General features: G+C 43.5%; 1 protein-coding gene across 1 annotated transcript in view; it reads right to left on the minus strand.

Annotated features, from left to right (window-relative positions):
• SYNE2 (spectrin repeat containing nuclear envelope protein 2) overlaps positions 1-16,626 on the minus strand; it is a 233,480-nt gene that overhangs the window by 84,216 nt on the left and 132,638 nt on the right. Inside the window, exons 58-64 of the mRNA XM_087819973.1 lie at positions 15,207-15,329; positions 13,612-13,794; positions 10,673-10,804; positions 6,568-6,771; positions 5,910-5,984; positions 4,353-4,463; positions 1,140-1,370 (exon numbers count right to left, since the gene is read on the minus strand). Coding sequence (XP_087676099.1) covers positions 1,140-1,370; positions 4,353-4,463; positions 5,910-5,984; positions 6,568-6,771; positions 10,673-10,804; positions 13,612-13,794; positions 15,207-15,329 — 1,059 coding nt within the window. The remainder of the gene's footprint in view (positions 1-1,139; positions 1,371-4,352; positions 4,464-5,909; positions 5,985-6,567; positions 6,772-10,672; positions 10,805-13,611; positions 13,795-15,206; positions 15,330-16,626) is intronic.

Genomic DNA, 16,626 nt, shown 5'->3' on the forward strand with positions numbered 1-16,626 from the left:
ACTCTGCATCTGGAAAGCCACAGGTTCAGTTCGGCAGTGTTCTGGCCGCAGCACTGCCTTTCCAGACTCCCAAGCCTCACTGCTTCTCAGCTGCTGGCTAAGATCAAGTGCAGACTTCCCTACCTCATCGGCCGGGCCGGGCGGCTGTGGCAGTATTTGAGTGAAGCCACCCCTCAAGGCTGACTCTTAGGGTCAGAGGTGAGCCTGCCTGCCGCGGTCCCTCAGGAGGCAGGCGCTGGGTGTTGTAAGACTGTGGGCCTGAACGAAAACAGGAGCGGCGAGTCCAATTTGGACCTGGGGTGGGCTACCTGCCACCCCCTTCCAGGCTATGGTGGGAAAAGCTCCCTGTGACTGGGCCAGCGACACAGGCTACTCTTGAGAGGGTGTACTCATCCTTGGGGACCACTGGGGCAGACAAATGGGCCAATTAGGCAGAGACATGGGTCCAAGGCTGGTCTAAGCATGGTTGGGGGATGCGCCTCAGTCGCTGTGACACTCAGTTACACTGCTGTGAAACTGTCATTCTAGCCCCTCCCCGGAGGGTTACAGATATAAGGATTCCCCACCTTTAGGCTGAGCCTGTAAATGTTACTCCAAGTGACTAAAGGCCAGGAGGTTTACATTCCCGCCCCTCCCAAGGAGCAGCAGAAGCGGTCACGGTGAAATGGCAGCAAAGCTTTTAATGTTGTTTCTGCGGTCTTGCAATCAGGATACTCAAGTTTCATTTCTGATGAATAAAATTTCAAAAAACTTACTATTCTGAATAAAAAAACAGTCAGCATTTATTAAACCCTTGTTATACCTTTTATATAGCAGACACTGGCTTTTATACCTGATCTCATTTAATCCTGGCAAAGCCCTAAGAGATAACCTGCTGACGAAGACAACGAGGGGACGTTTACTTCCTCAAAAATGTGGGCTCTAGATTCTCAGCTCTCCTCCACTACGACTTCCTCCCCAAATACTCCGTTTACGTGAACCATTTCAAATAATTACCCTGAGAACAGAAAGTTGAGGTCAACATAAATGCAGTGGTCAGAGTAACAGAAAGAAACGCAGTGTTGCTTTAAGAGACACTGGCGAAGAGACTGGGTGACTGCTGAGGAGGCAGGCCCTGAACTCCGACCCATCAGCCTTACCTGGCACCCTACCAGCTCCTGTTCCACCACCTGCTGCATGTCTGCGTTTAACGTTTCCGGCTCAAATGCCACGTTGGCTTGGTGCAGCCACAGCTCCAGCTCGGCCACCTGGGTCTTGCAGGCATGGAGGACTTCAGCAGGCTCGGGGCTGGCTTTCTCCACCGTGGAATGAAAAGCTCCTTGCTTGACAGAAAAGCCCAGGTCTTCAGCCTCGATAGGAGGTGTGGCACCCTAAGATAAATCCACAGATAATCCAGTGAGAAGTCAGGAGTCCAAAGTTTTCAGATTTGGGCTTGCGAAGACGTGTGCACTTGTTCCATTTCCCCAGTTAAGAGAAAAAAGAATGACACACACAGACACACACACAGACACACACACACACACGGACAGAAGAAAGAAAAGAAAACTGCACCTCCACACTCATAGCAACAACCACGTGACCTGGCGCCCCAGGTCGCCAAGCAGCCGATCGGCAGGTACACAGGGACAGCGTTCCCCGGCACAGAGACGCAAACAGCCTCCCAGTGCGCTCGGCGTCGGGCCCCAGGAGACAGGTGAGTGTCGTGAGAGGGTGTGCGCGTGGGTGTGCGTGTCTGAAACACTTCAGCGAACCGGCCGGTGTTTACAGTTGCATGAAGTGATTGAGCAATGCTTACACTGCTGTGCGCTCTGTTCAAACAAGATCTGTACACACTGGCTGGGGAACAAGGAAACATACACACACTTTTAACATCTTCTCGGGGAGTCAGATTATAAAATATTTCAGTTTTTTTCCTCCCTAACATACAGGCCATTACTCATCTATACTTCTGTTAAACATAGCTTGAGTCTAGTAAGGAGCTTCAGTGAGGTAATCAGGAAACTTTTCTTCCACTTTTCAGAGAGAAGCCCTGAAACTGATTTCCACCATCTAGATACTCAAGTATTATTGAGTTTAGAGCCAGATGCTTATAGTACAGTATAAAAAGGTGCGATGTCGCCTTTTTGTACTGAAACAGTAAGGTTGCTTATTGATCCAGTAGAAAAATTTCTTCTAGGTAACAGATGAAATGTTCTAATAATTATATAATAGATATTTTCCATTTGGAGGCAAAAGATGATCTGATACAGAACTGTATTTGCTTCCTACATCGTTTTCCAGAATACTGAAAGATATCATTAATAACCCTTCTAGAAAAATTCCTTTAGGAATAAGGATTTGTGTTTTGCTCTACAAAATTACTGATCGATACATACCTTATTATGTGTATGAGCAAATACAATGTTTTCCATAGAAGACTTGGCTAACTACACGTTAGCATCTAATAAGGCACAGTTCTGGCCAAGAGTCAAACTTCTAATGGGATTTGCTAACAAACGTATGTCCTAAGTCAACTCAAATGCACATTTCCCAGTGTTTGAGGGATTTCATTTAAACACAGAACTTTCAGTACAGCGCAAGTAAAGAAAATTGGCAAGTGGTAACAAAAACGCACAGGGTTCGGCGCCACTGTTCATTCCCTACAACACGACAGCCATGAAAGCTGGTTGTGCCTCTGGGCTGCGCTTGTTCCCGTGACCATAAACGTCGTATGTTTGCTCTTTCTACCTACACGCTATTTCTCCCCAGCGCCCATCAACATTTTCTTCAAGAATCCCCTTCTTAGAGAAGTGTTCCCTTCTTTTCTCTGCAGTTCATACACAGTCAGCTCTATACATGGCTTGGCCTGTTTTAAATTTCTTTTTTAATCCTAATTTTTTAAAAAGTAACAGTTGTGTAATTTTACTGCAAGACACCAATTTGTAGTGGCAGGATTGTTTTCTAGAGTTCAGATATTACTTTTGTTTTAGTGGTAAAGATTTTGGGATCCTTTTTTTGTTACGTGAGGTAACAACCTGCAAATATTAATATATCTGTATGACAGATTTATCATCTACCTTTACTTATTTAAAAATAGTATTTGAGCACCCATCATATGCCACACACATTTTAAAAATGACAGTATTTAGTTTCTTTGCTTTCTCACTAATTCACTGAATTAATGAGGAAACAGGAAGCTTGAAAACAAGTCTGGGCTTTATTTGCTAGTTATTTAAGCCTGAAAAAAATACAAAGGTAAACGGAAGAGAAAAAGAATATGTGCAACCACAGAACTTCAATAGCTGAAGGTGCCCTGGGGAACCTGCCAGTAATCAGTTCATCGGCCTCTTTTCGTAGTGAAAGCAACCCAAGTGCATTTAACGTTTAGTCAGTTCACACACCTCCTATTTCACCATATTGCTTCTGAGGAGCTCAGGCCCAGGCATAAGGCACCTGCCCAAGGTCACACAGCTCTGTCACCTTCTAGTCTGAGTCCACAGTTTTTCCCCACAACAGCACCCCTGCTAACTGACAGCCCCAAATTCTAAAAGCAGAGATTATTTAAATGAATCTTACAATATCTTGGGGGGCTAAAAAGCATCATCACAAGTATTTCATGTGATAGAATTACATCATCTCTGTAGCGTAACTGTCAATTAATAAAACCTAATCCTTCACTGGATTATTATGAGCCGGGCGACTGTGCTCAGTGGGATGCACTGACCACCTCGGTATTGTACACAATCCTATTACTATTCCCAGTGTTCAGATAAGGAAACTGAGGGTTAGAGAGGTTATAGAAATTGCTTATGGTCACCCAACTGGTAAAAAGAACCAGGATTCAATTTCTGATTTCATTATGCCTTAGAGTCTACAAGTCCACATTCTTGGCATAATTTAGACTCCTCTCTGGTATCCCAGTTAGCCTCTCGGTGACGCCCATACTGCCTTATTTCTGCATCTACACATCACTAAGCTAAGTAACAGGATCCGGTTAAAATATAAACTCTCTTTCTGGCAATGCATACTTCATGCCTGAACACCAACCCTTTAACGTTACTACTTAATATTTTACAGTCAATTCTAAAAAAACATAGGCATGTCTCCCCCTTCCACACATACACTCTTTTTATAAAATGCAAAACTGCCCGGCTAAAGTGCAACACCTACCTGCACTTGCATAGACACTGGGCATGCTGTTGGGACAGGGTGACGGTGTTTTATTTTGTGGGGTAATGGTGAGAAGCTTTCAATTTCCAGTTCAAGAGGGGCCCTTCCCTAAGCATTCTTCAAACAAGAAATTCTTTTCCGTGTCTTACTAACCCTTATCACCCCTGTCCCCCTCCCCACAAAGGAGTGATGCCCAGAATTACCTGAATGATTGTTCCAGAGGACAGGGGTGCTGTATCTTCCTCCACATCCTTGTCATGCTTCCAGAGTAAAGACCAAGACCCAGCAGACGGCTTTGCTTTCTTATCTCCGTTCTAACACAATAATCCATTGATCAGCAGAGGGAAGTGATTTCCTGCCATCATAACCAGCCTCCTACCCATCCCTCTTATACAAAACACAGCTTACCAGGCAGCGTAATTGCAGCCCTTAATTCCACCTCTCTCCCTATTTTTCATCTCTTTCTTTGGCTAACTAAATCATATGTCTCCAAATGGGAATGCTCTTCCTGAAGCCCAAAAAATACTCTTAAAAACTGGGAGTCAGCCATGACCAGGTGGCTCAGTGGGTTGGGTGTCATCCTGTGAACCAAAAGGTTGCTGGTTCGATTCCCAGGCCGGGCACATGCCTGCGTTGCTGCTCAACCCCCAGTAGGGGGCGTGCAGGAGGCAGCCGATGGATGGTTCTCCCTCATGGATGTTTCTCTCTCTCTCTCCCTCCCTTCCTGCCCCCCTCTTTTCCCCTCTCTACAAATCAATACAAATATATATATTTTAAAGTTGGGAGTCAGCTCACATCACACAAAGAGGATCTTTAAAACTGCTTTAGGAATTTAATCCATTTTGGTAAATGTAACCTTTAATGTTAATTTTCACGTAACAGCCTAATGAACGTGTATTTTTGCAGTTGTTGTCAAACAAAAACAGTGAATGTTAGAAACATCAGCTCAAAGGGAAACAGATCTCAAATTAGAATCATATTGACGTGCATGCTTTCCTTGGCCCCTGGTACCCCCTCCATTCTCACAATTCTCTCTGCAGAGAAGGGGTATAATCAGATTATGGAGCTGTCGAATGGTCAGAGGATGGTGAGCCTGGACTCAGCCCACCGAGGGGTCCTAGTGATACACTATGGGACAACAGGTTGTTCTGTGTGACTACGGAGCTATTTAACGATCTATAAAGTGAGCAGGAAAAATGACTGGTGGTTGCATGTGAGACAAGGACTATTAAGTTGCTGTGATTTTCTTCCTTTTGGCACAACACCCATTATAACTTTAGTTTTTAAAGTGTGAAATGGAAATTGCTACCAGGAAAGACGACTGTCAACGTCTCATTCAACCAGCTCCAATGAAACAGTAAGTTGCTAACACCTCTCTTCGTGTCCTTGTCAATGCTGTTTTAGACTACAAAAGTGATTCAGATACGAAAAAATAAAGTTCTAAAAAGCACAGCAGGAGTACCAACCAAACAGCGTACTCTCAGGACTTGAGAGAAAGTACTCAGGACATGACAAGGAACTTCATCTTCTCCCTTCACGCCAACACGAGCGTCCGCATTACATTTCCCCCGCGCTGGCGGGGAGTAGGCTTTGCCGCACTTAGCAACGTGAATAACGTAAGAGAACTACTTCAGTCCCCCTTATACAATACAGGCAATCATTTAAAAAATCTTTACGTTCCCATTCATTCGAAGATCTTCCTACCGACCTTCTTGTAGATTTCGGTTCTAAGAGAATTTAACGGGAAATCAGCTCCTTACTTGGCTCTTCAGGGAGCTCTCTTCCGCCTCCTCCTTGACCGCGGGCAGGACGGACATGGAACCTCTTCTGTTCAGCTGGAAGGCAGGGCACAGAGACACTTGCCGCCAGGCTGCCATCAACCCCACGGGATCCCAAGCTGGCTGCATTTTTATGTAGCTCATTTCTTACCCATTTTATCCAAGACGCCCACCTACACAAGTAGCCCTCTGGGTCTGGCGACTCCAGCTCAACCCGCCCAACAGTCAAATCTTACGCCCTTTTCGTTGGCCTCGGCCTCTGTGGCTCTTTACCCAACAATTCAAAAATGTGCCTCCCCGATGGGGATTCAGAGTGGGCTCAGAGAGGTGCTGCACTCGTTTTGGAGACTGCGAGGGGCTGTTTAGTAAGATTTTCAAAGGGTGGCTCCCACCCACCAGCCCATGGACTTTCACAAGCAGCTCCTTAGGTGACTCGGGCAGAAGAATTCTGTGGAGTCCAGGACACACCCTGAGGATTTATATCCAGTAGTGAACAATCTCAGGTGCAGTAGTTCCGCTTTGAAAAATTCCTTTACTATCGGCCACAGACACAGACGCGGCAGGTTTTTCGGGTGAACACTGCTACCCATTTAAAGCTCTTATGGAGTGTGGGACCAGCATTAACGAAAACCGTACCCACCTTCCACTCAGAAACATCCCTCTCGGCCACGCCCTCCTCCTCCAATGCTGCCACCGCCTGCATTTCCTTTGCTTTTTCGGGTTCTTGCTGTTCTTGCTGTAAATGCCGGTGAAGGTTTAGTACAGCAGCCTTTAAGTCCACCAACAGGTTTTCTTTTTTCTGGTTCAGACTCATAATCTGCTTTTCAATACCTTCGGTTTCTCCCTGTGCGGAAAGAGCGATTGCATCGTTTTAGGGTGTCCGAGGCCTTGGCACGCCCGCAGGGGCCCGCTTCAGTGGGTACACGGGATGATCTGTCTGTGCTGCTGGTCTGTAGAGCCAGGAGCTAGTCTCTGGACCAGTACAGTTCTGCATGCTGGCCGCGTTTCCCAATGACCTGGGGAGGGCTTGCAAGCTCCCTTACAGTATGCCCCAGCTCCCCTCAGACCTTGTCAGTCAATCTCTGGGGAGTCAAGCTGAGGCTCAGAAATTTTAACAAGCTCCACGGGTGACTGCAATGTGCACCCATGGCTTTGTGGCCACAGGACTGACTGGCCAGAATCTACAGGGTCACTGCCAGGGAATCTGCACTTGAACAAGTGCCCAGGAGACCCATGAGCAGACTAACATTTGGGAACCACTGCGAGAAAACAAGGTTAGAAATCTCACACTTTTACTATTGCTTTTGAAGCTTTCTCTAGCACTACTCCAATCATTTACTGTTTCGCACGGCCAAAGCTTCCAGATAGGAGTAAGTGGGAATAAATGAGAAGGTGGGTATGATTTTCAGTATACCAATGAGGATAAATAAATGAAGGTACCGTGAAGTGTAACTTACTACGGGAATGACAGACAGATGATTCCAAGCTTCACAACAGTACTTTAAAACGTTGTAGGATGGCTGTATGGGGATAAAATTTCTTATACATGGTAGAAGTGCAGATGCCCACGGTCTTCTACGGGGATCACAGAATCAGATTTGGAAGAAATGGCAGGTGTCACCTAGCCTGACATTGCCTCTCTAGCAGCCCTGAAAGGCAGCACCACCTGCCTGAGCGCTGCAGTAAGTGCTGCACCAGAAGACTTTCTGCTCCTCAGCAAACCTTCACGCACTCAGATTTTGTTCCTATGTGTTTCCTTAAACCCCTGCTTCTTCCTTTATTCTTTCATTCCATCCACCCACCTTATAGATATTCACAGAACCATCACTTAGTTGATAGACACAGAAACTTAACATGTCTACACCTGTGAGAGTTCTGAGGTCCAGAGAAAGAAGGTGATTTTCCCGGAGCTGCCGCTGGTGACAGCCACGGACCCGGACTCCCCGACACCAGCCCCATGGCTCTTCAACCGCGGCACACATTTCAACACCAACACCCCAATTCTGCCTGAAGGCAAGCTCCTTGTGATCGCTGAGTGAAATGATAACTGAATTAAGTCTAAGTAAACACTAAACTTCACAGGAATAGTGCCTACCAGCGAGCACAGTACCACAGCCATCAGGGTGAGACACTCGGAGACACAGAGCACCTGCAGAGCCCCCACGATGGAGGCGCAGGAGGCTGGCCGAGCAGCCACCTCGGCGCGGCGTCCACAGACCCCGCGGCCGCCACTCCATGAGGTCAAGATCATTTTTATAATAAGACTAAAATGTTACTTGCCTTTTCTACCGTGTTGACAGTTTTCACTGTGTGATTTTCATTGCAAAAGCAATAGTGGGCAAAACGACTGGCATCTTCCACAAATCAGGCAGGAATGACAATTATTTTAGTAGTTGTTCAAGTCTTGCTGTCAATGTACTTAACTATATAAAAAAGCCAGTTTCGCTTAAGAATACCCTTGACAGCCCAGCCAGGGGTGGCTCAGTGGTTGAGCATCAACCTACGTATGATCCAGGAGATCGTGGTTCGATTCCCGGTCAGGGCACATGCCCGGGTTGAGGGCTCCATCCCCAGTAGGGGGCGTGCAGGAGGCAGCCGATCAATGACTCTCTCATCACTGACGTTTCTCTCTCTCTCTTCCTTCCTCTCTCTGAAATCAATAAAGATATATTAAAAAAAACAAAAAACCTTGATAAAGAATATGTGTTTTTAATATTCTGTGTGACAAAGTGGGGACCATGCTGAAAGCACTGCTGCCACATTCCAAAGTATACGGGCTGAGGAAAAGCACTTGTGTGACTATTTGAGTTTTGAGGGAACTGCTGATTTTTTTTTTTTTTTTAATAGAGCACTGTTTTTGGGGGGAAAAACCAGCTAGTCAATTATACTTACATATGTAAATACTAAGTTTTCTAAAGAGATAGACGTTAATAAATGTAAAAGTTTTAATATCAATTACTGAAATGTGTCAACATTTGGAGAGGCTGCATAACTGTGAAACAATATTGTTCAAAGGATCCAGCGTGATGTCATAGAGTCACGCAGGGTGAAAAGATCCATTCAAAGTACAGGGTGGGGCAAAGCTAGGTTGACACTTTTATATATGGAAAATAATACAATCATTAATATATAATAACACAAGAATAAACTGTGTTTTGTGTACTCATAACTGTAAACCTACTTTTGCTCCACCCTATATAAGACGGACTGTGTAAGATATGAAAAGTTCATGGACATGGTTTTAGTGTAGTTTCAAATATCATGGAGTTCAGTGTAGTTTCAAAGAATATCAACAATTATTCAGAAGGGTCATCAAAATATTCCCCTTTTCTATGTACATGTCTTGAGAGGTTGGATTGTTTTATATACTTGAAATAAAACCACATAGCTCAGCAGGTGGAATGCAGAAGCAGCTGAGAACCTGACAAGTCAGACATTAAAGAGATTTGCAAAACCATAAACAGCACCTCTCTTCTCACTATATTTTCTTTTTGGAAAACATAATTTCTTCCATAAAACTATGTTATTTCTATTAACATGGAATAGGTTTATTATTGTTATTTTTTTAAATTATCTTTATTGTTGAAAGTATTACAGATGTCTCCCTTTCTCCTCATTGACCCCCCACCCCACTCATGCCCTTATTATTGTTATTTTTAAATAAACTAAATAATATTTTTTACATTTTTGAGTTTTACTTTCTTTCTATATTGGTAGATGCAATTCATAAATTAAAGCTCTTTTGGGGGGGTCCTCAAATTTTTTAATGTAAAGAGAAATTTGACATTTTTACAATATTGAGTCTGCCTTATTGAGTCCATTACTTAACAGCTGTGTCACCTTGGATCCCTCTGTACTTCACCCTGAGATTAAGTCACTTGTCCCGGGCCTCACAGCTAGCAAGTGGTGTAACCTGGCTTTGAATATCACAGCAGTTGCCTGAACTTGGTAGCAGGAAAAAAGCAGCTCTACAATCCCTGCCATACAATCAGTTTTTTCTTTATAGCAGTTCTGATTCAAACAAAACACAGCAAAACAAAAAACCCCTAGCAGCCCTGGAAGGTGTGCTCAGTGGTTAGAGCACCAGCACGCGCACCAAAGGGCCGAGGGTTTGATTCCCGGTCAAGGGCAGGTACCTGGGTTGCAGGTTCAATCCCTCACCCTAGTAGGGGTGCGTGCGGGAAGCAACCAATTGATGTGTCTCTCTCACATCGATGTTTCTCTCTCTCTTTCTCCCCTTCCCTCCCTTTTTACTCAAAAAAATGAATGGAAAAAATATCCTAGTATAAGGATTAACAAAAACAAACAAACAAACACCCTAGCAGCAGAAGGTTTACATGCAAGCCACTGTAACTTGGTCTACCCGACACTGTGAAGTATGACATATGGAAATAGCGCATAGTATATGGAGCTCCTCATTACAGCAGCGTCCTGGGTCTTGACCTCTCAAGGCCAGCCCACACTGCATGACCCCTATCCCAGAAAGTCAGGTTGTCCAAATGTCCTGTTACATGAGCTTCTTCGGTACCTGAGCAAATTCAGACCAATTTGCACCAAGCTGAGGTGCAATTATTTCCACCTACTTTATAACATAGAAATGGAAAGTAAATACACTCGTAAAAGACCATCAATTGGAAAAGCAGGAAGCAGACTGTACCATCGCAAAGGCGTCTAGACACCACCAACGGCTTAGCAAGCGATCGCTGGAGGAACTGCTGGGTTGTAGAACGAATACAGAAACATACCTGCACTTGTGGCACACGGGTGGCTTGGTCTGGTGACACATCTTCAAGGGAGAGCTCAGCTGAATAATCATTTAAGATCTGTTTCAAACTTTCTATTTCCTCATCACATTCATTAATCTGTTTTATGACTATCTGTAAAATAAACGCAAAAAGAAGAATCTTTGTCATATCTAAGAAACAGAGATCCATGGGCTGCTTCCAATGTCTGGCCCCATCACAAGTTCCAATCAATTTCAGCAAATGTGCACCCACACAGAGCTCCACGGGCAGTGGTCGCCTAAACGCAGAGGACAGCATTGGCAAAGCTGGCACCTGACTCTCTTGCTCTCGTAGCTGCCCGGGCACCCTGTGCAGTGCTTGGAGGAGAGGTCTAAGCAGACACGCCTTTGCTCTTAAGTATTTCCAGTCTAGGGGGCTTATTCTGGGATGCATTTTATGGCAGGTTGATATGAAGTTGCTAAGTTTTATAAAATTATTGATAGTTACATATGCCATTTAAATACCTTTCCCATGTGGGGCTTTCCACACAGAAAGATGACATTACCGAATCAGAGTGAGAAGGGCATGTATTTTGAGACATGACAAATTTTCCCATTCCAGCCACAGTCTCACCTGGTATTCACTGGGATCAGCAATGTGCATTTTATAAGTAAAAGGTTGAGGGTTCGAGAGCAGTCTGAGTTGGCAGCATAAAGCAAAACTAACCAGAGCAATACCTGGAATGTAGTGTTAAGCGAGCAGTGGAGCTTGAAGCTATTTGGGGACTAAATGATATGATCAAAGCGTGATGAAATAAAGAAATGGGCTTCAAAAGCAAGGCTAGATATTTCCTTGGTACGCTTCACAATGAAGCAAAATGTCTTTTAAACTACAAGTGTCTGACCAACACAGAATTCTTCCTTGTATTTTCTTTAATATTTAACCGTACTTTTAGCTGCCGGTTGGAAATGAATAACTATGTTCACTGCACACACCTGTTCCCCAGCCCTCGATCCTGAGCAACGTCCCATTACTCCCCCAAAGTAACTTGTCTTATTTTCCACAGCAAGGGCACTTCCAATATCTAAAGTAGGAATTAAAATAAATGTACCGTATTCTAATGCTTTTCATCACCACTGGCTTACTTAGCTTTGAATTATGTGAGACGACATCTGATTCCCACCAACACAATAAGATGGAAAATTTTAGCAGCACAGCTTGATACCTAACTTGACACAAAATATAATTTTGTTCTCTATTTTCTCTTCTCTTTCATCTTGTGAGGAAGCCACTTTCGGGCAAAGTTAGGAATGTTATTTTCTTTTCCTGACCAGGAGACTAAGAAGCACACGCACACACAAATTACAGATAAAATTTTATATATCTGCTGACTGGGTGGCTCAGTCGGTTAGAGCGCCACCCCGAAACGCCAAGGCCGCAGGTCCCCAGGCAGGGCACATACAACACGCAACCAACAGACGCATAAATAAGTGGAACGACAAATGGACATTTCTCTCTCTCTCTCAAAATAAATAAAATAATTTGAAATATATATATACACACACACACATCTTTCTGTTATTTTTCTATTTATATTATTTAAAAATAGTACATTAAGCCCGGGCCAGGTGGCTCAGTTGGCTGAAGAATCGTCCCATACACCAAAAAGTTGTGGGTTCGATTCCCAGGCAGGGCTCATACCCAGGTTGCAGGTTCTATCCCCCCATTTGGGGGGTGTACAGGAGGCAATTGATTGATGTTTCTCTCTCACATCAATGTTTCTCTTTTTCTCTCTTTCCCTTCCTCTCTTTCTCAAATCAGTAAACATAACCTCAGGTCAGGATTTTAAAAAAAAAGTACACCAAGTGCCCAACCTTTTTTTTCCCTTTGGGTGTCAGGAAATCACGCCAGCAGATCAGTAGCCAGGCCAGAGAGACTGCATGAGTTAAGACTCAAACCAGAGATTACAGTGTCCTCAAAATCTTAAGAGAACAGAGAGTGGCCACCTAAATGTGAATGAAATTTAAGAGGGAGAAAGAAATAGCAATTTTCTTCCTACAAGCAGGTGTTAGTCCAGAAAAAGGGGAAATAAACCTATTCTCCAACCCTGGCCCATCTAATCAGGAAACACAAGCAGCAGGAACTCTACGGAGACGGCTGAAAAAAGTCTGTGGAATTTAAGGCTCTTTAGCAACTTTCTGCTCTTGTGAGAGCGGCAGCTGATCTAGGGTTACAAACCAAAGTGCAATGCGATTTCTATCCAGTGAGGATGCCTGACTTGAGGCCGAAAATCAAACAAAATGTAAGGGAGGAACAACTCTAGGGAGAGACCGAAAGAGGTCATCAGTTAGAAAGAAGGGACCGGAATCCAGAAACTCAAATTCTTGTCCTATTTTGTACACAAATGAATCTCAACACAAGTCGACTCGATGTTCTTTTAGCAGGTCATCTACCTTCTGACACTAGTCTCCTTATAGATAAAGAAGATGGCAAAGTGCCTACTTTCCCTGTATCAAACGTCTGAGAATAAAATGAGATGATTAATAGGCAAGCGGCTGAGATGCAAAAAAATATTATTACGGGGGTGACTACTGTATGAGTCTGTCGGCCTCATGGGATTTCAAGTGCTTGGCTCAAGTCTGAATCTCTTCCCCCGGCATTTTACCCACGCAGGTCTTCAATAACTGGAGAATGGAATTAAATAGACCATAACTATCCTTTAATGTCTTCAACCAGAACAAGGGCGAGAGCCGAGAAAATAACCTCAGCCCCACCTGAGCAAGACGACACACACTCTTACGTCAAATGGGTAATAGCCTGGGAGAGACAGAAAGAACCAACGCAGGCAGCATCTTGTCGTCATGGGAATTTGATCTGCCCAACCATTAAAGCTGAAACCACCATCAGGTTTTCCTGAATATTTTCATCCAGTAGGTTGGCTGTCCTCATAAACTACTCACCTTTAATAACTCATTTTGTTCCTGAGTCACATTTTCCAGCAGTTTAATATCTTGTAAAAGCTGATGTGTCCGCTGGAACACAGGCAGAGGTTTCATTCCCGTCTGCGGTAACCTCAGTTGCACTTGGTAAGACATTATTTCAGCAATGGTTTTCTTCATGGGATGTATATTTTCCAGTATGACCTTAATTGTATCAGATAAGCAGGGTTCATGAATGAAAACACGGCCACCGCTAAATCTAATTATTCAAAATTATAATAGTGTATAATTTAGTGTCTAATCTATAGTTCTGATTTTTAAAACATTTCCTCAGCTCAGCCCGGCCAGGCGTGGCTCAGCGGTTGAGCATCGACCTAGGATCCAGGCGATCGGGGTTCGATTCCCGGTCAGGGCACATGCCCAGTTGCGGGCTCAATCAATGACTCTCTCATCATTGATGTTTCTATCTCTCTCTCTCCCTCTCCTTTCCTCTCTTTGAAATCAATAAAGATATATTTAAAAAAATTTAAAAAAAGTAAAACATTTCCTCAGCTCAGATTGAAAAGGGTTATTTTATCGCTTGTGACCTGGGAAAGTTCTCAGGAAAGAATGCCTGGGGCAAGTGTAACCTCCCAGCACTAAACCATGCACTTGGGCAACCCTGTCCTGCCTTCTCTCCCTCCTCCTGTCCCCCCTGCAGAACTGTTGTTTTGCCCCGTGTATTGTCACCAGGCGGTGAGCTGTGTAAGAGCAGGTCCTGCACCTTACTCTCGCGGCAGCCGCACCTAGCGTGGGCCTCCCACACAGCAAGTTCTCAGACGATGCTTACTGAGTGAACGGGACTGTCCTGTCAAATGTTGTAGGTCCCAAAGGTATAATGACTTTGCTTTAATGACGCCTGATCCATAGAAACCTGCATTTACATAATCAATGAATGAGAAGAGATTATTCACTTTGCTAAGTACTTCATATGTACCCATTTCATTTAACCCTCACAACTACCCTGGGAGGTAGGTATCAGAACTTCCATTCTGCAGGTAAGGAAATGGGGCTCACGGAAGTTAGAAGACCCAGGTGAGGTGAGATGGTAAAAAGCAGGGCTGGGATGAGAAGCCAGGCCGCCGGCCCCAGAGCACAGGCATCCGGGCACTGTGCAGTGCCAGGGGCTCCACATACATGACGACTGCCCAGCATAATCACTGCAATGCCAGGTGCAGGTGTGAACGACAATCCAAGAAACGTTAACTAACAGCTCAGAGTCGCAGAGCCAGGAAGCAGCGTGGCTGGGGCTGGAACTCAGTTCTCCCGATGCGGAGCCTCAAGTTCTTGGGCTATTAACAACTAGATTTGACTTGAAGGCAAAACTTCCAAACTTTGAAGTTTTTGGAAGAAATGAACTGAAAAAAAATAAACCTATAGGAAAATCATCTTTATACAGATAGTACTATATGACTGAAAACATGGTGTTTATAGTCATTCATAATACCGCTTTCAACTTTATTGTTCTATTCCTCTAGAAAGACGGAATACTTTTTATTACATCATATTATCGCATATCTAAAAGTACACATACCCAGTAGTATGAGAAAATACTTTAAATAATGATCCATGCTTACCTCCCCATGCTTAAGATGTTCTTCAGGTGAAAAATCAAATATTTCTTTTGATAATAGGATAGCTTTGATTTTTGAAACTCTTTTCTCCATTGATTTTACTTCTGCTTCTATAGCAACCACATCCTAGTGTTTTGGAAACAAAAAACACTCATGCAGTATATGCTGTATGTTAATAATCTATAAGACACAATTTATTGCCATTCATTCTATTCTGATATTTAACCAAAATATGTTTGCCACTTATATACCTCTTAAAAACTAAACAAGTGCTACTCAGATAATGTTGATTGTTTTTAATTAAAAAAATGTTACTGTTACTAGTGTACCACACTCAAAGCATTGCTTACACATTGTTGAGTTAAAGATCCTCATAAAGCCAGTTTGCAATTATTAATATTGTGAGAGCAAAAGCACAGATGCTTCTTGACTTATGATGAGGGTAGGTCCTGATAAACCCATTGTAAACAGAAAATATCGTTAAGTCGAAAACGCATTTAATACACCTACTAAACATCATCGCTGAGCCTTAAACGTGCTCAGAACACCTACATCAGCCTACAACTGGACAAAGTCGTCTAACACAATGAATGCACTGTAGGGCAGCTAACTGGGAGGGGCGGTCCCTGCCACCGTCCGGCATCACCAGAGAGTATCTTGCTGAATATTGCCAGCCAGGAAAGATCAAAATGCAAAACCTGAAGTATGGTTTCTACTGAGTGCGCATCGCAAAATCAAAAAATCTTAAGTGAAACCATCACACACTGGGGACCGTCTATAGTATACATCTGAATTAATTTTTAAGTAAATTCTCAATGATCTACAATCTCTTTAGATTTATCTTTGGAATGTGTTTAAACACTTGAATAGAAGTGGGTCTAGCATTTAAAAAATTCCCACCACTTTAAGTAAAATGATAAAGTCACCTTGGAAAACGAACACACAATCCCCTACTGAGCCTGTTGCCATTCGAGGAGTCACGAAACTACTTTATAACTCACTCAGATTAATTTAAACAATAGATCGTTTGTCTAGTGCTTATTCTCTTATCAGTGTTAACCTCTAGAACCTGGCTAAGAACCTTACAGTGAAAACACTGCAATATGTGCCATAAAGAGTCCACTCACACTGGAAGAGGCCTTCAGACCTTTCCTTTAGATCTCAAGGCAAACACACTGTAGCACCAAAACCATACAGCTAATAATGAAGGGGACAGAAACAATTACATAGAAATAGGCTGAGGGTTTCAAGTTACAGCCGTTTGGAGCCATTCAACAGAGGACAAACACAACTACAAACAAGTAAAGAAAGTACAGTAACTTTATAGTGATATATCCAAATTATAAGGAAAAGTTAAATTATATTGAAATTATTTTCTGCACCTTTCACTGAAAAAGGCATATGAAAGTATACAGTGTGTTCT

The sequence above is a fragment of the Miniopterus natalensis genome, chromosome 1 (genome assembly GCF_054644295.1).
Source record: "Miniopterus natalensis isolate mMinNat1 chromosome 1, mMinNat1.hap1, whole genome shotgun sequence".
Taxonomy (NCBI): Eukaryota; Metazoa; Chordata; class Mammalia; order Chiroptera; family Miniopteridae; genus Miniopterus; species Miniopterus natalensis.